Consider the following 22,651-nt stretch of genomic DNA (forward strand, 5'->3'; position numbering starts at 1 on the left):
CTAAACTTTTGAGTTTACCGTGATCATGCATCATACTTTATCATCTTATTTTACTTAAAAGTCCAGGACTGAAAGAACGACTTTTAAAGAGAACCAAAGCTTTATTTATACAAATAACCATTTCAATAAATAAAACACAACGCAATTTTCAACATCAATCTTAAAGTGGTGGCCTTCCTCTGCTTATAGTTTTTCCACATATAAACTCTGCCATGTAAAAAGGGAATCGGCATGGGCAAGCGCAACTGGGTTTTAAAGGGGATGGGTGATGAGACTCCCAATGGTTTATTGTACGTTACACCCAAAACACACCCATTACTCATTACGAAAATATGAACAACCTTTTGAGACTGTGTGGCAGGCGCACAAACCATTTTTCCTGTCGCTAAACTAACAAAAGTGGATTCGGAAACACCCTAAGTGCACTTGCACCACGTGCTTTAGACCATGCGCTCAGATCCTTAAAATAGGGCCCAATATGTTAAAGATTCCTCTAAAGGTTCTTTGAAAATCTTTTTTTATTCACAGGCGATATTTGAGGTCATATTTTAACCATATCAAAACACATGCACAGTGCACCATCAAAAACCTAAATAAAAACAGAAAAGTACCCGAATTTAAATTTTGAATCTGAGTAATTATCTGAGTATTAAATATCTGGGAAATTTTTGTCCTGTGTGTCTTTTTTTATTGGTTGGTATGAGTTTTTTTATTCTTTTGAACACACATTTTTGATCTCTGCACATTTTTATATCCATGAATAAAACGTCTTTACCGACGGTCTTAACCGATAATGGGTATATTGTCAGAGTCCAGTGAGACATTATGCATAAAAAAGTCAGTTTCTGATATATTAAGGCTCTTTAAGCAGGTGGATCTATGATCAGTCCATCCATCTGTGAATCCTTCTGTACTGTATATCAATCACATCCCTTCCTGTGAGTGCTAATTCTGTGCCTGGATGTTATCCCACACTCGAACCACATCAGGGCTGTCATTGAGAGCCTCCAGCAGGGATGATGCTGTCTCCAACTGAGTCTGATTCAAGAGAGATGGCGTGTGAGAAATAAACTCCATACCGGATGAAAGTGTGTGAACCCCCAGACTTTCTAGAGCGCTCCGAACAGCCTTCATTGACGCCATATCACAAATAAACTGAAAAAAAAAAGATGATGATGATCAACAGATTATTATCATCGGAGTTAACATAAAAGTTCACATGATAGATTATATGCGCTAAGAAATTCAACACAAATATGTCTTTTAATAACATATATGACATTATATTTACAAATGATTAAACCAAATAGTGTGTTTGTGACATTGTAACATCTTATCTTAAAACCGAAAGTAAACGTGTTTTCCTTGCGGAAGGTCTGCATTTGTTAGAAATGAGAATAAAATATTTCCAATCAATATTTAATATTCCTTACCTTACTTATGAGTTAAATAGGCATGTAATAAGAGGGATAATGTACAATTAACAAAATAAGCCATTTCAGTGTGATACAAGACTGTCGGGGCCTATTTCTGCGATAACAACCTGCCTATATATTATCCCTTACATATATTTATAGTGGGAAGTGTTACCAAACCTACTTCGAATAGTCCATTTGTTTCTATTCTACTGTCACACACCTGTAGTATAGGTCTCTCCTCCTCATCCTCAGTCTCCTGTACATCTTCAGCACCTGCCTCAATGGCTAAATCTAGAGCTTTTTCAAAAGTAATGTCATCTCTGGATGCTGACACAACACCTTTCCTGTCAAAGTTACGACGTCCTCCTTCACATAGCGCCCCACTGTGGACAAACAGAAAAATACAGCAGATTGAGTTTGTGCCACTATACAGCCTTTGTATACCAATAATTCCTTTAATGGAAAATAAACATTCTTTACATTAGAGTGAGTCAGTTTATTTGTATATTTTATCATCAGTACTAACCCATGTTTAGTCATGATACGCTTTATTTCTTGATGGGATCGTGTGTTGTTGTCAGTCAAAATCTCGATAAGTAACGTGCAGCCACCTGGACCTGTGGCCTCATAGAGATGCTGCATTCCTGGTTTAGACTTCTGTTACAGGAAGAAAAAGACAAAGAGTGTTATGGTAAATTTAACCTAAATAATAATATCTTTATCTCATAATAAGTCGACTGAAAGGAATACACATCTCTGGAGAACCTTTAAGGAATTTTCTGTTTACCCTAGAATGACAATGGCTCCACAAGCTTTACAATAATGTATTATTATACAAAAATAGTGCCGTGATCATTATGAACTGCAGTTGTCTGGAAAGGAGATGCACAAAACAGTCCTACAAAATAATTGGTTTTAGCTACTGTGTACTTACATAAGATAAGGAATAATTGATGACGAGCCGTTGAATTATACAAAAATAATGCACACCCAAGGTCCGGAGGGAGTGCATCATTTTCCACTTATTTAAAGGACTGGAGTCAATTATTCATTTTAAACCACAGACATTGCTCTGGTGGTTATTTGAAGACATTTGACAGGTTATGTGTGCGTTTATTGAAAAATAGAGTATACTTATGGAACATTTCTCAACCAATCAGAATAAAGAATTCAACAGCTCTGTGTTATCATTTTCTTTATACTACGCACCTGTTAAATGCTTTATTCCGATTGGTTGAGACATGTTCCATGGGTGTTCATTATTTATCTGTAAAACTCACAACTAACCTGTCAAATGTCTGTTAATACATGCATGTAAATATTTGAGTTTTTTTCATAGATTTTTTTAAACGCTTTAATTCGTTTTTCTTACAGCTCCTTTTATTGCTCCTTCTACAGTGGCTTTCGGGAAATTCTTGTTCCGGCACTGTTCCAAAAGTTGTGCCAAGCCAATGTTAAATTCTGGATTGGGTCCTCCCTCTGGAACATAAGAACACAGTGTAATCTCAGCATATGCATATAATCACACATACTATCACACTACCAGCTCTCCTGATTTTGCCAAGTGATCGATGCCCTCAAGGCAACATCATTTTTACTTTCAGAATTAAGTTACATTTGTTTCACTTATCATTTCCCTCTCATTTTAGGGTTTATGTTTAGGGTACCCCAAGAAACGTCACAGAATGTCAATGTTTTAAATGTACTTTTATTTGCCAAGTGGTCTGGGTTAATACTGTATATACACCCTAATCTCATTGTTATTTCACCTCTGACTGCGATCCGAATCATCATGGTGTACTTGGCGATCAACCGGGCTCGAGCAGCATCTTTAGGTATTTTAATGTCCTTTACTTTGGACCATTTGTTATGTCCAGCAAAGAGCGCAGGGTTCGTGTGCAGCCATCTGTATGAATGTAGGACTGGACACTGCAGAGCCGAAGAAAATCTCACTGCCTGTGTGAAAGCTCTCTGCATCATTTCTCCTAACATTGTCCTTCAGTCACTAACGTTAAACAGACAAACAACACATGAATGCACGCGAATATCCTGAGCAAATGACTTTGGTCAAACGTCAAAAAGTCATGCTGTCTTACCTTAAGCCTCATTCGGGGCTGTAACAAGGTCGTTTAAAGGCTTTAAAACAATGATACGACCATAATTAGTATCATCTGTAAGCATTATTTACGAAATTAAAATGAATTTAAATGTCAAACTCTAACAAAGTTTTTATTATTTGGTTTAGTTGTATTCTTCAGCATAGTTTTTGAAACTTAACGCTGATTTATTCCACACGAACCAAAATGACAGCGACACCATCAGCGTAATATCCTGTGAAGACCAATGCCAAAATAAAAGTTCTATAATCGCCAACCATTAACGTTAGATTGTAGTGGGATTTAAATGTATTATCTTTTCGCGAATGTCGATTTTTATTTTTTCTACAACAGCCACTACATTTTACACAATGTACAAATATAAATAAAATAAAATAAATTAATAATCAAACTGAAAAAACACAACATTAAAGATTGGCCAGACTTTATTCTAGACATAGCTACCCTGCTAAAAAAAAACAATAGACACCATCACAGAAATTCTATAGGTTTTATTGGGAATTTTATTGGTTCTAATGGAACATGGCCCAAAACACACTACAGTGTAGTGGTTTTAATGTTAAAAGCTAATGGTTCCTGATGGTATTTTAATGGAAACCATTAGAATTTTCTGTAATGGTTTTATTGTTTTTTTCAGCAGGGTATAATGCATAGTTTTCAATTTTCCCATATAAATGCCCATTGAAGCAAGCTCTTAACAATCTGACCATTTAATAACTTTAGCAACTAAGGGGTTAGCACTGCTTTAAACAGATTTTAATGTCTGATTATTAAGTCTTTTCCAGAGCAAAGTGTGATCAGTGCAACCCAGACTTATGTTCACTAATGGTAAATGCGACCACAATTTTACATTCATTTAGTTGATGCTTTAATCCAAGCAATTTACAAATAAGAGAGCATTTAACGTTTTAGCAATTAACAGTGTACAAAACTATGTTTACACAGAGGTATAAGAGTGGATCGAGTCTACAGCGAGTTGTTTTTAACAATGTTAAAAATGTTTAACAAAGTTAAACTAAGTTAAACATTGCAAAGTTAGAGATTAGTCAAGTAAATTAATAATTTGTGCAAACTATAAGTAGGCTATAGGGTATAGCTATACAACAGTTAATTCTCTTTGAATCTGATTGGAAGTGAGACATTTCAATCACTTTTAAGTTATTTACCATTTCTCACACACACGTTCTGCCTCCTTCTTACTTCAGTAACTACTCAAAAACATATACACAAATCATTGACCGAAGTTTTAAAAGTAAGATGGAGAAGTACAGAAGCTAGAAGTTAAGATTAGCTCCTACCACACAAAAATTGTGTCTTGAACTATCTTGGAGGTTGTGATGGTCTCACACGATTGGGTGAAGATTCAAAACTCATTCCACCTGAAAGGAAAATAAAGACTCAAGACTGTGGAAAGTGACTAGTATATAAACATCATACTAAAATATTTGACCTCAGTCGACCAGTTGAAATCATGTTATTTCAGAGAGAAATGCAATAAATGTGCTTATGTGTGTGCATGGATGTGATTGGGAGGGGTTTAAAGAATGGACATTGGGTGACAATGAAGGGTTAACATTCCTAGACCATTCCTAGTCCTGAGGTCCATCCCACATGATAAACAGTGGTGAAGCCCCACAGCCGAGGGCCAGAGATGACCTAATCCAGCAGAGCAGACCCACAGTCCACTTATACTTGACACCGCTGGAGTATGGCAGAGAAGACTGACGACAGAGAAGACAGAGAAGATCTCCAGATGCATTACAAAGCCTCATCTTCAATCAACTCTGAATGTCAACCATCAGCAATGGAAGATTATTCTCTGTGATGGACAAAGTGGTCATCTTTCACCCTTCCAGAGAATGTTATTTATCTACATATATTTACATATGGAATCATAAATGCATCTAGGTCCTCCAGAAATGAATTGAACACTGCTGGACACTACATCAAGACTGAACAACGATGGCTTTACATTTATATTCTCTGCTCTATGATGAGACGACTGTGATCTGAGGAGAGCTTCAGAAAGTGGAGCTCTAACTGATCTGAAATTCTGGAAAAGGTCAAAGGTCTTGGGTTAAGCATGGTGTCAGTGGAGGTCTCTGTGGCTTTCGTGTTGTGCAGTGTGCTGATGAAAGCCAGGGCTCTGGTGAGTAACTTCACAAATAACTAACACCTTGGTTCCCTGGTTTATTTACACGGTAAACATTCATATAAATAGTGCAGTGGAACCTTTCACATGTTTTTACAATAGCTTTGAAAAAATAAATCACTTTTGGGTTTTGAGATTTTCAAAATCCAACTAAAAGCAATAGTATTAACATTGAAATTGTGCAGTTTTTAAAGAAAAACAAACTGTTTCTTATTTTTCTCGCCTCTATACTGCCTGAACAACCTTTGTACAAACATAATACATAAACCTATTGGCACATTACTTCATTACATCTACTCATTACATTATTATGAGAAATGAATTTATCAGGTAGTGTGACAAAAAATATAAAACCATTTTAAGTTCAAAATTTATGTGAATTTGTGTAGTTAACCCAATAAACTTTTGGCGAGTGTGACACACAATTAAATAAATGGGAATAGGAGGAACAAATTGTTTTCGATTAGCAGTTTTTATTTCAATGAGGTTAAAAAATAAATAAAAAATTAGATACCATGGTCATTCAGCCTACTTATTGTCAACTGCTACCCAAAATAATATATTTATATGAAAATAACAGGTAAATACTACATTTTTTAATAGTAAAAGTGTAGTGATTACTATTTGTATTACTATAGTTTTATTAAAATTATCATTGTTAAACTATGGTTACCAGTGGGAAATTTACACTGAAAAAAGATGAATTGAATTTGCTCAATTGTTTTAAGTTAATTGGTTGCAAGCAATTAAATAATCTACATTTAAATGCATTTATTTGAACTTACTCAATTGATTTTAGTTACCTTAGCACAATTAAATTGGGTTGATCTGAGTTAAAATGAGTTAGATTCAGCAATGCTATTATCTTATTATGTTATCTCTACTTAAATTTAGAAACATAAAGTTATTATACTACAGCAGCAGCACACATTAGCAACCATAACTAACACTCAACTGAAACAGAAGCTGATTATGGCAAACATTTCTAATGTAAATAAATACTTTCAAATCAAGGCATTTACTACACTGTAATAACACTAAATAACTGATACATGTCAATAAGACTGATCTCATCCTAAGTAACAGCTCTCGTCTGCACAATGGTAACCATTTAAAAACCCATCAACAAAACAAAAACTCCTTCAAATACTAATATAACATCATACTAAACATTTATAAGTCCCTCTATTTTTTATCTTAATAAAATAAGCTTTCATTTTTAAATCTACTCTCATTATTCAGTCTCATGCAGAGCATGCTGGGAACTAGAAAACCCCGCACAGTCTTAGCAATATTTCTTTAATAAAACACAAATGATTTATGTTGTCCCAACTTAAATGAGTCATAGGTTGATATAAAACACGTTATATGCCTAGAAAACACTTAATATTTTTCATTAAAACCAAAGTCTATATTGTAATGAATTAATGAATTTAATGATGCTAAATTTAATTGGGGTCAGAAAAATTTAAACGATGGTTACTGTAATCTAAACAATGTTAAATTTCATGAGAACTGCTTCCATAAAATGAGATATAAACTTATAAACGCTAATGTCACTCACAGGCATTACTTCATTGAGGATATGTGAACTAAAAAAACTAATGTAAATACAAAGATCATTGAGTAAACTGTCACAGGAAAAAGGGATGATTAACTGAAAATAATAATTATAATGATGATAAAAACTATGCATTCTTTTCCAGATTTTTTTACAACATTAATTTACAATTAAGCAATTTAATTTACCTAAACGAGTCAAGGTGAAACAAACAATAACACTGATACTTTACAATACTGGTGTGAAGAATGTAATTAATGCTCAGATGAGATGATGACTGACAGATTGATGGAGCTCAAAACAAATGAATGGCTTGAAGATTGATGGGAATTATATGATGGTTTTGTCAACAAGTTGAAAAAAACGTAAGATTATCTTTCACTCTTTTAATAGCTGTTAAGCTTTTAACCGACCTGATATTAATATTCCTGAGGAAAACATGGGATTTTTCTCTTGCTTTTCAGATTTCCAGTCATTTCACATGTGTCTCCTGTAGAGCTTTAGATAAAATCTAAACTAAGTCACACACGTTTATTTGAAAACAGATTTCTGTTACTGATTTTATTCTGTCAAAACAAGTTAGAGACTTTGATATGAACTCCAACTCAACTTTTCCCATAATCAAATGATCTGGGTTATGATATCTGCATTGATTTAAAAGTACTGTAAGTTTAATTGGTTTACATTTCTTCAGTTTTTTTTTTTTTTTGAAGAAATATCTCAGACACAACTGATTTATTGGTATCAGGAATCTAAAAATGGAAAAGGAGAAGCTAAACTATAATTTTTTTTGTGGTCAAGCATGAGACTGTAGTTCATGTGAATGTTGAAAGCATGCTAGGCTTTTAGTGCTGTCAGCCTCACAATGACTTACTGACCATCACACAAGCACATGATCAATGAAGCAGAAAATTAGTTTGTGTGAAAGAGGCAACATTTGATAAACAGCTAATTTAGAGATGACATTATTTGTGAACCCTGCAGCTGATTTTCAAGAGCATTGCTATTTCACTAAGCTGAAGTTGCCTGGTATATTTTAAAGGCTACATCCAATAATATTAGCTTATATTTAAATGCACAGCCCTCATGTTTTAATAAAACTTTATAAGCCAACACATGAATAAACCAAAGTGTGGTTGTCAACTGAATCAAATATAGATGCATGATATAGTGTCAGTAATCACAATATAAATTCAGTGGAAGTAACAATACACGTAACAATGATGTAGAAATTCAGTGTCTGATTGGCAGCTTGGTGCATGGTTCAATTCAAAAATTACCTCAGTGTGAGCTCTCCATCTATACCTGGGCGTTTCTGTGTAGAGTATGCATGTCATTCCTGTATTGGCGTGGGTACTCTGGTGTCGCCCACAGCACAAAGACATGCAGGTCAGGTGAATTAAAGTGACTAAACTGCCTATAGGTGTGATTTGTTCGATCTGTTTTTCTCAGTGTGTAAGTCCTGTGAAGGACTTACCATCGATTCCCTACATTCTCAGAAAAAGGTATAAAAGCAAAAGACTACAAAAAGTACACCTTTGTACCTAAAGTATGCATATTAGTACCTGAAAAGTAAATTTTTGTATTAAATTTATATATATATATATATATATATAATAAATAATGTTTTATTTGATTACGGTTGAAAAATGATTCTTCTAATCTATAGCATCATGAAGCATTTTTATTTTTAGAAGTGTAACACGCTCCTTTCTTCATCTCTCTCTGACACGCACTCCCCCTCTCCGGATCTTACGTTTGGTCAGTGTAAGGTGTGCTGGTTTTGTTTGGTGGTTGTGAAATGTATTCAGGGCACAAATGCTCCTGTGTTTCTTAGCTATGAGGGCTCATAATGTGTGGCTGGTGGTGAGGATGCCCATGGGTGTTGGGCGTTTAGGGTTGGATGTGCTCTCTGGACCAAAAGTTAAGGAACCCGACACATACCACAGGACAGTGCAAATATTTCACAACACTAAAAGACAGCACATCAGCATACACGAAGGTGTGCCAGATTTCGATGATAGATGGTTGGTGCTTCAAAGGCTTTAGCCGAGATAGTGGAAAATGAAAAGAAAACATATTCATAAAAATGATGATTTAGTCTGTGCATAGCATAAGAAGATAACAAACTATTGTCAATTTCTCTTTTCATTATACATTTACAAGTCCCAATTGTAATTGAGCCAAAAAGCTTGAAAGGATTTATTGTTCAGAGGTCACAAAAATCACAAAAGTACAAATAGTTATCAACCCTTTTCAGTGCTGTGTTTTCAAGATCCCAGTTTCCATATAATACATATATACATGTATGTTATATGTACGATTCATTATGCTACTCTGAAAAGAAAAAAATATCTTCTACTGTATATACATGCTGCACACCACAGACAAGAGAAAAAACAATGTACTTACTTATGCGTCCCTCAGGACTATAGTCTTAATGAAAGTATTGGATTTGACCAAACAATCTCTTATGTTTTTAGCCTAGAAACATGGTCAAATCCAATACTTTCATTAAGACTATAGTCCTGAGGGACGCATAAGTAAGGACGTTGTTTTTTTCTTTGTCTTAAGTGTGCAGAATACAGTAGATGTTTTTCTGGATGTGTTGGGCAGTAACTCGTTACTAGTAACGAGTTACAGTAATAATATTACTTTCACTGGTAAGTAGTAGTCTAACTAAAACTAATACATTTTTTGTAAAAACATTCCAGTTACCATCCAAAAAAATTGTCTACTTGTTACTTTTCGTCACAATCGCTGATGACTTAAAATTCAAAAAATCCAATCATCTTTATCCATTTTCATAATCTGTAGGCTCATCGTCACCAACACAGAAAGCTATATTTTTATTTGTTGTGCCACCATGTTTGGTTTGCTCCATGCTTGCATACTTATGATACTGCTTTATTAAATGAAAAGTAATTAAAAAAATTGTTTGAGCCACTTTACTACTCTTTATTTATTTGTACTCTATATTTATTTAACTTTCATGGATTCATAACAAAAAGTATGCAATTATCAATATTTTGGGGTGTAATGGAAAAGTAATGTAACTATTTACTGTTGGGTGGTAGAAATAAGTAATGTAATAATATAACTTATGAAAGTAGTAATACATTAATTATTTGAGTAGCTAGCCCAACACTGTTGATGGTTTTATTGCATATAAGGCCTAAATTAATTTAACCTCTGTTCCTCTCACAGATTGATTCTGATGACGTCATCACCAGGGATGAACAGATCTTTCTTCTGATTGGTGCACGGGCGAAGTGTGAGAAAAGCATCCATGATCAACTAGATGTAGTTGAAGGTGCTGTATTGCTGAATGATATTTGTTGTTATGGGGTGAAATGTGAATGTCATGTTTTCATACTTTATAAGTGAGGTATAAAGGAAGTTTTTACAATAGAATAATAGTTGTCATGCTAATAAATGTCATTTTAACAGCAAGTATTAAGTTAATGCATAACTATGACCACTGGTTTTTGCTACAGATGTGATATAGATTGCAATTACTTAAGTTTTCAAAAATGGGTCAAAAATAACCCCCATTGTCTTACAGTGAAGGACAGACTCAAGATATGTCCACAGGCCAAAATATTATAAACATTTGGGTGAGGGCTTTTTGATCTGAACCCATTAGGATTTTAAATGTTTCATTATTTACCTCTTGAAAGTTATTTTATTCAGCATTTCAAAAAAATTACCCTTATGACCCTTTTTGATCCAGGGTCACAAATGAGTGATAAGACAGTGTAGTACAATTTCAAAGACAAGAAAGTTATTTTAGTTCATGAGGTATATCACGAGTCTGTCCTTCACTTTATTGATGTAAGGTTTGTAAGGACAATATTTGGCTGAGATACAACTATTTAAAATGTATGGAATTTGAGGGTGCAAAAAAAATCTAAATATTGAGAAAATCACCTTAAAATGTATCCAAATGAAGTTCTTAGCAACACATATTACTAATAATAAATAATTTTTAAAATATATTTACAGTAGGAAATTTAAAAAATATTTTCATGGAACATTTATTTACTTAATGATTTTAATATGCTAATTGCTCATTTTGACCCATACAATGTTGGCTATTGCTACGAATTGTTGGCTATTGCTACGAATACACACATGCTACTTATGACTGGTTTTGTGGTCCAGGGTCGGTTGAGTACTTTGGCATAATATGAGGCTCACAAAAATAGGTACAAATGTAGATCAAGTAAACGATTAAAATGAATCGTTCTCCTGCAGATCCAATTTCCTGAGGACAGCAGTGTGCATTGTCATAACAAATTAAACTGCAGGCCCCGTTTGAAGATTTCATGATAAGAAATGTTGATTTGGCCTCAGGTTTCTTTTGTGTTAATAGTGATGAATCACTCTTTATCATCATACAGAAGTGGCCATAACCTAGACAGCTTTCGTACACTAATCAATGATATGTTTTGAATAAAAGGGTATTAAGGAATCATACCTTTGGTTTGTCTTCAGACTGCTTTCATTGGACAAAGACTGTCCAAAAGACCAATCACATGTCGGGTTTGTTTCCTGACAGACCACTAAAGAGCGTTAATTTACCATTCGATGATGACTTTGAAACTCTTATGCACTAGACCAGTGTTTTTCCCAATCCCAACCCAGTCTTACGTAGTACCTCTCCCAGGAAGTCTTAAATCTCTTCTTATATAAAACACCTGATTCAGCTCATCAACTTTCTCCCAGAATTAACCCACTAACAGGCTGATGAGTTAAATCAGGTGTTTTATATAGGGAGACATCTAAAACATCCTGGGAAGGGGTGCCATGTAGGACTGGGTTGGGAAACATTGCATTAGACGTTCAGCCAACGATACCTCAGACTATACATTGGTTCTTTTTGTATTTAGGAATCTTTTCAAATGCACCTTCAAAAATGTTTTGGGTTTTCAAGTTTCCATACTCTGTTTTCAAATAATATTCATATAACTCATTAAAAGTTCATCTTATTGGTTACAGAAGTATTATTGCCCAGTATAATTATGCTTAAACATGAATATGTGTACATTTGTGTGTGTATTGTCAGAGGGTTACTGTGTTCCTGAGTGGGATGGGATCATTTGCTGGCCTTCAGGAAAACCCAACCAGCTGGTTACAGTCCGGTGTCCTGAGTACATTTACGATTTCAACCACAGAGGTCTCCTCAGCCCATAAACTAAACAAAAACATCATTTTACAGAAATGCCCTCAACTAATGCATGCTAATGTCATCTATGGACTGCTATGCTTTCTTATGTTTTTAAAAGCTTTTAAACAAACTTATAAATATCGTCTATTTTCCATGTTAATAGTAATTTAGGGTAAATGTGTCATAAGGCCATCCCTGTCTTCTTTTTAAATCCATTTTAGGACATGCTTATCGCCAGTGTGAGGCTTCAGGCAATTGGGAGCAGGTGCATGCTCTGAACCGGACGTGGGCCAACTACACTGAATGCACTACTTACCTACATACAAACCACAGTGCTCAGGAGGTGGGGGAAAATATATAGCAAGCGTAATGCATGTAAACATTTGGCTGCAGTTTTTTTCAAATATATTTCAGAGACTTTTCATTTACATTTATGTATTTGGCATACACTTTTATCCAGTCTTACAGTGCTTTCATTGTATACATTTTTATCATTATGTTGTTCTCTGGGTGTCAAAATCATTTCCCAGCAAGCAATAGCTATAATTTCACTGTTTAGGTTAACTAACAATCTTATATGATCTGGCTATGATTAACCCACCAAAATAAACTTAAATTTGGTTACATGCTTTTTTTGCCAGAAAATCTTGCGAGATATTGTATGATATTTCATCATGTAAGCAAAGTCAACAGTGATTAGAGGGTGTTTGATTTAATTGATTAATTTAAATTGATATTATTAATTTATTAATTTATTTATTTTCATTCATAACCGTAATTTTTGGTCTATGGTTAGATATCTATACAATTTTCACTGACAGTTAGACGTCTGGGCTGTGTGTGGATGGCTATAATACGTCTTTTAAATGCTAAATTGCTTGCTAATGTAATGCTTTGCCACCTGACCAACAAAATATATAATAATACTGTATATACCTCTTAAGCATACAGGATCAGTAACATGCTAAAACAAAGTAAAATTGCACTTGAAGCAAGGATAACTTTGGTAAACAACAGTTTATTTGTATTAAACAGATAACATTTGTTTAAAAACAGTTTATGGTTTATTTTATTCTGTAATCAGGTGGTCTTTGAGCGTCTTTACCTGATGTACACTATTGGATATTCAATATCACTGGCAGCATTACTGGTGGCTGTGTTTATCCTCTGCTATTTCAAGTAAGTGAACAATTTAAAAACATTTTTTTATATTACACTGCAAAAAATTACTTTCTTCCTTGGAATTTTGTTTTGTTTTCTGTACAAATATCAAAATAAGATGTATTTTCTTGATTATCAAAATGACCTAAGAAAATAAGTGTAGTTTTTAGACAAAAAATTTGTGCTTAAAACAAGCAAACAAATCTGCCAATTTACTGTTAATTGAGGGGCGGCACAGGGGCTCAGTGGGTAGCACGGTTTCCTCCCACAGGCCAAAAACATGCAAGTTAAGCCGCGTACACACAACAAGATAATCGGGCTGAATTTGGGCCGATTTTCCCCTTAAGACAATCCTAGGTAAAGTCCCAATTGTCTTTGTGGTTGTACTGATTATCTTATCAGATTTTCCTGTGGTGCCCGGTGTGTTAATTTTCAACATGTTGATTATTTACGATCAGACATCTTGTTGTGTGCGGTAAACCCCAAGGACATAGCACACACATGCTGTATAGATTGTCACGTGAAACGAAAAAGCGAGCTGATAAAAGACGAAACCATATCAACCATATGCAACATGGCACAGTCCAAAGTGAGATGGACATCAGAGATGTAAAAAAAGCAGTCCATTGTATTGAACCCTTAAAATTCCAGTGTACGGTGGGAGGGACACTGCATTCTTTGACAGAAAGCTTCATAAAATACAACAACTCAAAAAAACAAAAAGCATGTCACATATCTTTGGAAAGCTGAAATTCTTGTGATTTGAATGATGTAAACCGTTTTAAGATACAAAGTTTTATCAGCACAGCAGGTACAATTTGTGTCCTTTTTAGGCATTTTTCTAGCCTTTTTCAAGAATGCTAAGGGGTTAATGCCAATTCTTTATGCCCGTTGTTTGCCATGTTTGTTTACTGTGAAGTCACGTTTGGCCGTGAAAGACAATTACGAGATCCCTGCAACATTTTCTGTGTTCTCAGTTGAGACTCGCGTTGTTTGTGAAGTTAATCTGATGAAGTGTGGTGTGCTGTCATGACCATATAGCGGCACTCCACACACATTATAGTAGGCAATGTCGGTCCTGCAGTGCCTATGTCCTGCAGAGTTTAGCTCCAGCTCTAATCAAGCACACCTAAACAAGCTACCAATGGCCTAAAGAGTCACCTGAAAACTACAGGTAGGCAAGATTTTTTCAGGGTTGGAGTTAAAATCTGCAGGACATTGGCACTCCAGGACAGACTTTACTTACCACTGCATTATAGGAACAACATGTTAAAGGGATAGTTCACCCAAAAATGAAAATTCTGTCATCATTTACTTACCCTCATGTTGTTACAAACCCATATAAATTTAAATTTCGTTGTTCTGATGAATACAAAGGAAGATATTTTGAGAAATGTTCGTAATCAAACCATTCGTGGACCCCATTTACATCCATAGTATTCGTTTTTCCTACTATGGAAGTGAATGGGGTCCATGGACGGTTTGATTATGAACATTTCTCAAAATATCTTCCTTTGTGTTTATCAGAACAACAAAATTTATGTGGGTTTGTAACAACATGAGAGTGAGTAAATTATGACATAATTTTCATTTTTGGGTGAACTATCCCTTTAATTTGTTTTTTTCATTATGTTTGTGGTCTCTCACATTTTGAAAATCTAATAAGATTAAAAAAAACATGTGAATTTGAGATACCAAATTGTCCCTCCTCAACCTGTGTAAGGATTAGCATGTGTGGATCAACTTGTGTATGAATTAACCATGAATATAGCCATAGATGCTGAAATGGCATAACGAATAAATAAAGTTGCTTTATAATTTAACAAATAAAAAAATAGAAGATTCTTTCTCATTTTTTTTGCAGGCGTCTTCACTGCACTCGTAACTACATCCACATCCACCTCTTCACCTCATTTATATGCCGAGCAGTCAGTATATTTGTGAAAGATGCTGTTCTGTATACTATAACAGACGAAAGCAAACTAGAGGATGGGGCGGTTGGACAACGATCTTATATGGTACTCACACTTACACTTGTGCAGAAAATGCATATGATAGAAATGTTTTAAAGAATAGTTAATTCATTTATTGAAACATTCATTATTAGCTCATGTCGTTCTGAACCTCTATGCTGTTTTTGTTTAACAACAATAGGTCATAGTGACCACAGCCGTTAAACTTGAAAAATTAAGTAAGCAATTAGGTACGAGAGGTTGTGCTGTATTGCAAGTAATTCACAGCTGAAGGGCGTCATAAGACATGACACGAAGCGAAGTCAATGCAACCCCTTCAGCTGTAACCTATTCACGATACATCAGTAGCCTCGAGTATCTTATTGCTTTTATAAAAACGGTTACCATACAATACAAATATTAAAGGGGACATTTCACAAGACTTTCTAAAAATGTAAAATGAATCTTTGGTGTACCCAGAGTACATAGTTCTAGCTCAAAATATCATATAGATCATTTATTATAACATGTTAAAATTGACAATTTGCAAAAATGTGCCATTTTGGGTGTGTCCTTTAAAATGCAAATTTGCAGATTAAGGGGCGGTATTATCCCCTTCTGACATCACAAGGGAAGCCAAATTTCATTGAGCTATTTTTTCACATGCTTGCAGAGAATGGTTTACCAAAACTAAGTTACTGGGCTGATCTTTTTCACATTTTCTAGGTTGATGGACGCACGGTGGACCAAATTATAGAACTTAAACATGAAAAAAGTAAGATTTTCACGATATGTCCCCTTTAAGGCAAAAACCTTTATATCAACGCTAGTTTCATGGAGTAAAGTCACAAAAAGCCTTCCTTCTGTTGGAAAAGTAGTCCCTGACCGACTGTGATCATCAACAGAATGTTTCACATATGTTTACATTGCTAAGGGTTTTGTGCAGTGATACACAAAATCATTGATTTATTGTAAATAAAACACAGATTTTGACCAATCAGAATCAAGGACCGGAACGAACTGTTTAATAAAGTATTTGTCTTAAGGTCACATGCATGATGGATGGGATTGACCATATTTTGACCATTGCTTTTGTGTCTAGAACAGACACAGACCAAAAATGATTATTTACACAAATCCCCGTCTCTGCTGCATCTCAAATCTCATCTAACATTTGTATGAGCTGTTATTGGTCTTTCATGCTATCAGGTGGGTTGCAAGGTTGCTGTGACGCTCTTCCTGTATCTCTTGGCAACCAATCATTATTGGATCCTGGTGGAGGGTCTGTACCTGCACAGCCTAATCTTCATGGCCTTCCTGTCTGATAAGAACTGTCTGTGGGCCTTAACAATCATCGGCTGGGGTGAGTTTCCACCTGACCCCTTCTCACATCGTGATAAGTTGTATGATCAAATGTATGATTTTCCAGCAACTTCCTGTTTCCCTATCTCTCGTTTTCTCTTTGGTAGGGATACCGGCTGTGTTTGTATCCATATGGGTCAGTGCTCGAGCGTCTCTGGCAGACACACAGTAGGTTTATACACACAAACAGAATATTTAACCCATGCATTTTTTGACATATCTGTTAACCTTCCAAATGTTAATGCATTGGAAAAATGACACATAACTTTGACTTTGCAAACATAACACTTTCCTTGTTGACCACAGAGCTTAATTTTAGTTCCATCAGACCATAACATTTTCTTCCAAAAGGTTTCAGGTTTTGTCACTTGTCTTCTAGAAAATTTGAGGCATGACTTAATGTCTTTTTTGAAATGGTCTCCCTCTCGTAACGAGGCTAAATCTGTGAAGTGCTTATGAAACTGCTGAAGTCTGGTCAGTTTTAGACAAGGAGCTCTGAAACTGTCAGTCTTTGGCAAGGATGCAACTATGCATCTGTTAAGCAGTATGCAACACTAAAAGTTATTGCTGTGTCTCCTGCCTGCCATTTACATTTTCTTCAGGAAAAAATTCTAAATGTCATTGGAGCTCAGAAAGTCACATATTTATTATTATGGCATCACACAGCTGAACTATGATCGCTTACGGTATTGAATATTGAAAAATGCAAAACAGTAAAATACAAACAAATGAATATTTTTTTAATGCTTCACCTTTTACTTTTAGGTGCTGGGATATAAGTGCAGGCAACCTGAAGTGGATCTATCAAGTACCAATCTTGGCAGCCATTGTTGTAAGAGCCATTGTTGTATAATGCTATATTAATAACACTTGTCAATATAATTGAGTGCCTCAGGGATGAGGTATTTTTGTAGGCCAACCCGGAAGTTGGACACATGTTTCCCTTGCAAAAGAGGCCATTAATTTTTCCCATAGACATTTGGATTATCGCCAAAATAAGCTCTGTGTTTAGCAAAAGTTTATGACACGTTTTGTCCAAAAAGTTTTATGAATTTTGAAGTCGAAATTTGGGTTTTTATATTTCTAGTAAACACATTTACATTTCAAAATTCATAAAATTTTATTTTCTGTGAAAATTTTAACTTATCTGTGAAAATTTTATTTTTGGACATAACGTCCAACAAGATAATCGTCCAACAAAAATCTATACCTTGTAATGTGCTATAAGTTGCTTTGGATGAAAGTGGATAAAAGTCTGCCAAAAAGTTTGGATAAAAGTGTCATAGCTTTTAGCTACATATTTCTTCACAAGGAGGAATGACCATGCACTCTAAAATGATGCTTAAAGCAAAACATGTATTTAGCCAATGTGCATTACACGTCATTTCAAAATATGTGCCATGTTTGCCAGATACTCGCTCAATCTTGTATAATCAGAGTTTAGTGTTAAGTTAGTGTCTTGCTAGTATTTTGTGAACATGAGCGCCTCTTTTATCATAAACCCTATGTGCAGCAGGCACGCATTTTGACATAATGCATGATGCACATAGGTTCACATTTTGACATGATGAGCCACACATGACACTGGAAAACATATTTTAATTTTGCTCCCCCTCGCAGAGATGTCACCAGCCACCACTGCTCAAATAATTTTTTGATTATGTGATTATTGGTTGGTTTGATTATTTATGAGGAAAATTTTTTTTTTGTACACATTTTAGTGTCATTCTGATTGGTTGATTTACTTATATGGCGAGGCTATTCTCTCCTTTTCTTGGGTATTTAAACTGTGATTAAAAATCAACAGGGCTAAAGCACAAAAAATAAAAAAATAATAAACTGCTGCATTTAATCTGCTTAGTCCAGTGTCCAGCATGAATATTATACTAAACCATCTTGCATGTCTGGTGAAGGTGGTTGGCCTCTAATTGTTATCCAGTTATGTATCTGCTAGTTATTGTGAGCAGAGAATTTGGCACAGAGCATTAAGAAGTGTAATGTGCCTACTTTGAGTCACTTATGTTCCTTAAACTCTTCATCTAGGTAAACTTCTTCCTCTTCCTCAATATCATCAGGGTTTTGGCATCTAAGTTGTGGGAAACAAACACAGGAAAACTGGACCCTAGACAGCAATACAGGTTATAATTCACTTCGCACTTAAGCACAAGCACATATGTATGTCCATTGTAGTGATTTATTTAATGTGATCTGTAGGAAGCTTTTGAAATCAACCCTGGTGCTGATGCCACTGTTTGGAGTTCATTATATGTTGTTCATGGCTCTTCCATACACTGACGTCACAGGTCTGCTATGGCAGATTCAGATGCATTATGAGATGCTGTTCAACTCTTCACAGGTAAAGCATGTCCAGATAATACTAATTTAGGATAGTTAATCCGTAATGAATCAGGACTGTTATATTTTATCATTTTCAGTATATAATCACCCTTGGCCTAGATAAATGTGAATGAAATGCCAAAATGTTCACTTGTGATTTTGTCAAGCAGCTTCCTAAAGTCTCACCCTGGGATGCATTCACAAGAGTATTGAAAGAATTCACATCTGTTCTAGACTCTTTCTGGCTGCTGCTGCTTTATTATTTGCTCCAAGATATATTTTTGAAAATGTTTTTTAAATGGGTTTAATGAAGAACTCGCACACTTATAAAAATGTCTGACATCAAATGCGTAAATGTCATTTTACAGGGTTTCTTTGTGGCTTTTATTTACTGCTTCTGTAATGGGGAGGTGAGTATTTGACACACTTTTATTATTATGTGTTTCTATTTATTGTTCCAGAGCAACAGCGTTTACACGTTTCAATCAAATTAACCTAGAAATGGCTTACTTGAAGTTGTCTACATATTAAGCTTGAATATGACATATTGTTTAGAAAATTGTATAGTAAAAAAAAAAAATGGTCCCCAGCTGATATCTGTACCTAAATGGTACATTTAGGATCCCTTTAAAGGGCACATATTGTGGCAATTTTTACAAGATGTAATATAAGTCTCAGGTGTGTGTGTGTGTGTCTGTGACGTTTCAGCTCCCACATACCAACAGACAGAGAGCGCTTTTGAGTCAAAATAGATCTGATATCTGTGAAACAGTATGAGACAATAGTATATTTAGCCACATTAGTGCTACAATGTGCTGACAAACACATTCAGAAAAGCATTAAAGTCATCAGTGGCGGTGGGCGGGGTTTTGTTTGTGTGACATCACATTAACAAGAGAATCAGAACGGCATATCTGATAAAACTGCTTTGGTTTTATGGGAAATAAAAAAGAAGTAAAGGGTGAATTTTTATCAATGTAGGGTTGTTGTGTTCACACACTGCCAACAGACATTTATGTCCAAACACCTTGTAAAAGTGGATTTTGCATAATATGTGCCCTTTAAATTATACTGCCCTAGTACTGCTTTTAACTCTGTTTCTCGTTGTCATACAAAGGTACAGGCTGAGGTTAAAAAGGCTTGGCTGAGGCGAAGTCTGGCAATAGATCTGAAGCAGAAGGCTCGTGTCACCAGTAGCGCCTGCGGTGGGAGCGGCTACTACGGAGGCATGATGTCCCACACCACCACGCAGAGTGTTTGCCTTAGTGTCAGTGGTACAAAAGGGACACCTCTGGTGGGAACGGCCCTGGGTTGCAAAGGACTAAAGTGCCCCCCTATAGGAAATGCACCCGGCTATGTTTTCAGTGACACAGAGGCTGTGTTTCTTCCAGTGCAGCAACATGAGCTGGTACTGAGGCAGGCTGATGGAAAGGTGATGTGCAGTCAGACTTGCAGGAATGGAAAGGAAAGTGACAATGATCTTGAGCCATATTTTGTAGCAGATGAGGAATATTCTGGGTCTGTGTCTTGGAAAGAGTTGGAGACAATGCTTTGACTCTTGGACTATTCATCCGGTGTAAATAACATGAGAAAATACTGACTGCATCATATTGTTGGAAAGGCAGGCATTACAATCACTATTACAGTACATAGCATACACATAGTTACTTCCTGGCAACTGCACATCATCATGACTGACACTTTTTCATGGGCAAGCACCAGTAACATCACTATTCATAAGAGCTTTGAAAAAACAAATATTTTAAAGGCAGGGATGTAATTTGTTTCCAATCATAAGTAGATCATCTCAAACTATTCCTGTAATCTGTCAGCTCTTTCTTTATCTGCTTCATCTGTCAGATAAGGTCAAATTATTTTATATAATGTACTGTGGTTAACCTGTAGATACAGTTTAAATGGTGTGGAGTTTCTTTAGCTCATTCAATCAGTACATTGTGATTTCCACTGCTTTACAAACTTCTGATGTCATTGGTTTTCATCTGATGTTTGTCAGTAACTGTGTTTAGACCAGCCCTGCAATTTTTTAGTTAGTGTGCAAAAAAACAAACTTACAGTATAAGCTACTAACCAGCAAGCAATAGCTAATTTCACCATCTATAGGTTAAGACCCGATATAGTCTGGCAATGAGTAACCCAAAATATGACCCAAAAATTTTGTTTTTGCCAAAATATGATTTCCATCATGTAAGCAAAGTAAACAATTTTTACAAGGTGTTTGGTTTCATTTATTTATTTATTTAATTTCATTTATTTTTGGGCAATAGTTTGACTTGTTTCAGTCTACAGTAGATGTCTGTGTTTGGGTGGCTATTAAATGTCTTTTAAACCCAAAATTGCTTGCTGGGTACCTGTTATCACCTGGTCCTGATAAATCTGTTATAGGAATAGTTTAATCAAAAATGTATGACCTAAAGGTAAATAAAAGCTTTTTCTTTGTTTTTCTAACGCAAACCTATCGGACATAAGACCTTAAATATAGTGCTCAAGTCATGGATTGTAAATGGTGTATATTTCTATTATGATGCTTTTTTAGAGGTTAATTTTTTTTAAAGATTCCTTTTTTTGCTTTCTATAGCAAAGCAACACCACGCAGGTTTAGAAAAGCAAAAGTGAAAATGTAAAATGTCTTAACTATAATCCTAACTATTTTAGGATTAGCTGAATGGTGCATTTTTTTTGCACGCTTTTAAAATATATTGTACAAATTCTTCAGAATAAGACGCCTCTCTCTCTGCCGGTTTCAAACATGGTCCTCTGCTCTAAACCTTTAGGGGCGCTTTTCAAGAGAGGGTTTAAGTGAAGTCCCAGACTAAAATGCATGGCCTTGTCGTGGATTAATTTAGAAAACCAGCATTTAGCATTATCTGATGAAAACTGCATTGATGTACTGTATGCCAGTTTGTACTGTGCTTTCTTTACCGTAAATGTGCATTGAATAAAGCATAATTACTTGTATGGTTTATGTATTATTTACTTATTAAATGCCTTTTGTCACTGGAATTTGTAGTTTACTGTTCGTCACTATGATGTTAGTAAAGGATATTTCAAACAGTTTCACAAAGACCTCAGGCTACAGTGAAACGCAAGTGGAGCACAACTACACTGACAGACCACTACTATCATATAGTGAGGCCTGTTACATGATTTAAAAGGTGAATAAACAATCATCTAAGAGAGTGACCGATACACCTAAAAATAAAGTTTGCATTTTATTGTGTATTTTGCTCTATACTGTATACCACTTGCTACAGGAACAGAATCTGCTCTGCTTGAGAACATTAATCATTGTCTTGATTAGATGTCCAGCAAGCTGATGGAGAACAGTCTGCACTCATTTCATGAAATGTCTTTTTTCGGTTCTTTTTACTCCCTCTCCCCTCTCATTGCAGTTAGGAATTTC

General features: G+C 35.3%; 2 protein-coding genes across 2 annotated transcripts; one reads left to right on the forward strand and one right to left on the reverse strand.

Moving 5' to 3' along the window:
* Positions 1-17: 17 nt before the first annotated feature.
* taco1 (translational activator of mitochondrially encoded cytochrome c oxidase I) lies at positions 18-3,734 on the reverse strand. The gene is made up of 6 exons (XM_065257724.2): positions 3,515-3,734; positions 3,188-3,423; positions 2,791-2,897; positions 1,945-2,075; positions 1,639-1,801; positions 18-1,155 (listed from the first exon to the last, which is right to left on the reverse strand). The coding sequence occupies exons 2-6, from the start codon at positions 3,408-3,410 to the stop codon at positions 946-948; spliced, it is 834 nt and encodes a 277-aa protein (XP_065113796.1). The 5' UTR covers positions 3,411-3,423; positions 3,515-3,734; the 3' UTR covers positions 18-945.
* Positions 3,735-5,209: 1,475 nt separating this feature from the next.
* On the forward strand, positions 5,210-21,619 carry pth3r (parathyroid hormone 3 receptor). The gene is made up of 13 exons (XM_065257723.2): positions 5,210-5,684; positions 10,456-10,561; positions 12,317-12,427; positions 12,640-12,761; positions 13,503-13,597; positions 15,444-15,597; positions 16,741-16,894; positions 17,001-17,061; positions 17,659-17,725; positions 18,937-19,031; positions 19,108-19,249; positions 19,599-19,640; positions 20,348-21,619. Exons 1-13 carry the CDS (start codon positions 5,619-5,621, stop codon positions 20,783-20,785), a joined length of 1,653 nt encoding a protein of 550 aa, XP_065113795.1. The 5' UTR covers positions 5,210-5,618; the 3' UTR covers positions 20,786-21,619.
* Positions 21,620-22,651: the final 1,032 nt, after the last annotated feature.

This window comes from Paramisgurnus dabryanus, chromosome 1, assembly GCF_030506205.2.
Source record: "Paramisgurnus dabryanus chromosome 1, PD_genome_1.1, whole genome shotgun sequence".
NCBI classification, from domain to species: domain Eukaryota; kingdom Metazoa; phylum Chordata; class Actinopteri; order Cypriniformes; family Cobitidae; genus Paramisgurnus; species Paramisgurnus dabryanus.

What these genes read in the sequence shown, in the direction of transcription:
- taco1 (XM_065257724.2), bottom strand. Translation starts at nt 3,410, where the DNA reads ATGTTAGGAGAAATGATGCAGAGAGCTTTCACACAGGCAGTGAGATTT. An exon ending in GATTCGGATCGCAGTCAGAG is followed by an intron (nt 2,898 to 3,187) that starts GTGAAATAACAA and finishes CTTATGTTCCAG; the next exon opens with AGGGAGGACCCAATCCAGAA. An exon ending in CGTATCATGACTAAACATGG is followed by an intron (nt 1,802 to 1,944) that starts GTTAGTACTGAT and finishes GTTTGTCCACAG; the next exon opens with TGGGGCGCTATGTGAAGGAG.
- pth3r (XM_065257723.2), top strand. Translation starts at nt 5,619, where the DNA reads ATGGTGTCAGTGGAGGTCTCTGTGGCTTTCGTGTTGTGCAGTGTGCTG. An exon ending in GACCCTAGACAGCAATACAG is followed by an intron (nt 19,032 to 19,107) that starts GTTATAATTCAC and finishes TGTGATCTGTAG; the next exon opens with GAAGCTTTTGAAATCAACCC. An exon ending in ACTGCTTCTGTAATGGGGAG is followed by an intron (nt 19,641 to 20,347) that starts GTGAGTATTTGA and finishes TGTCATACAAAG; the next exon opens with GTACAGGCTGAGGTTAAAAA.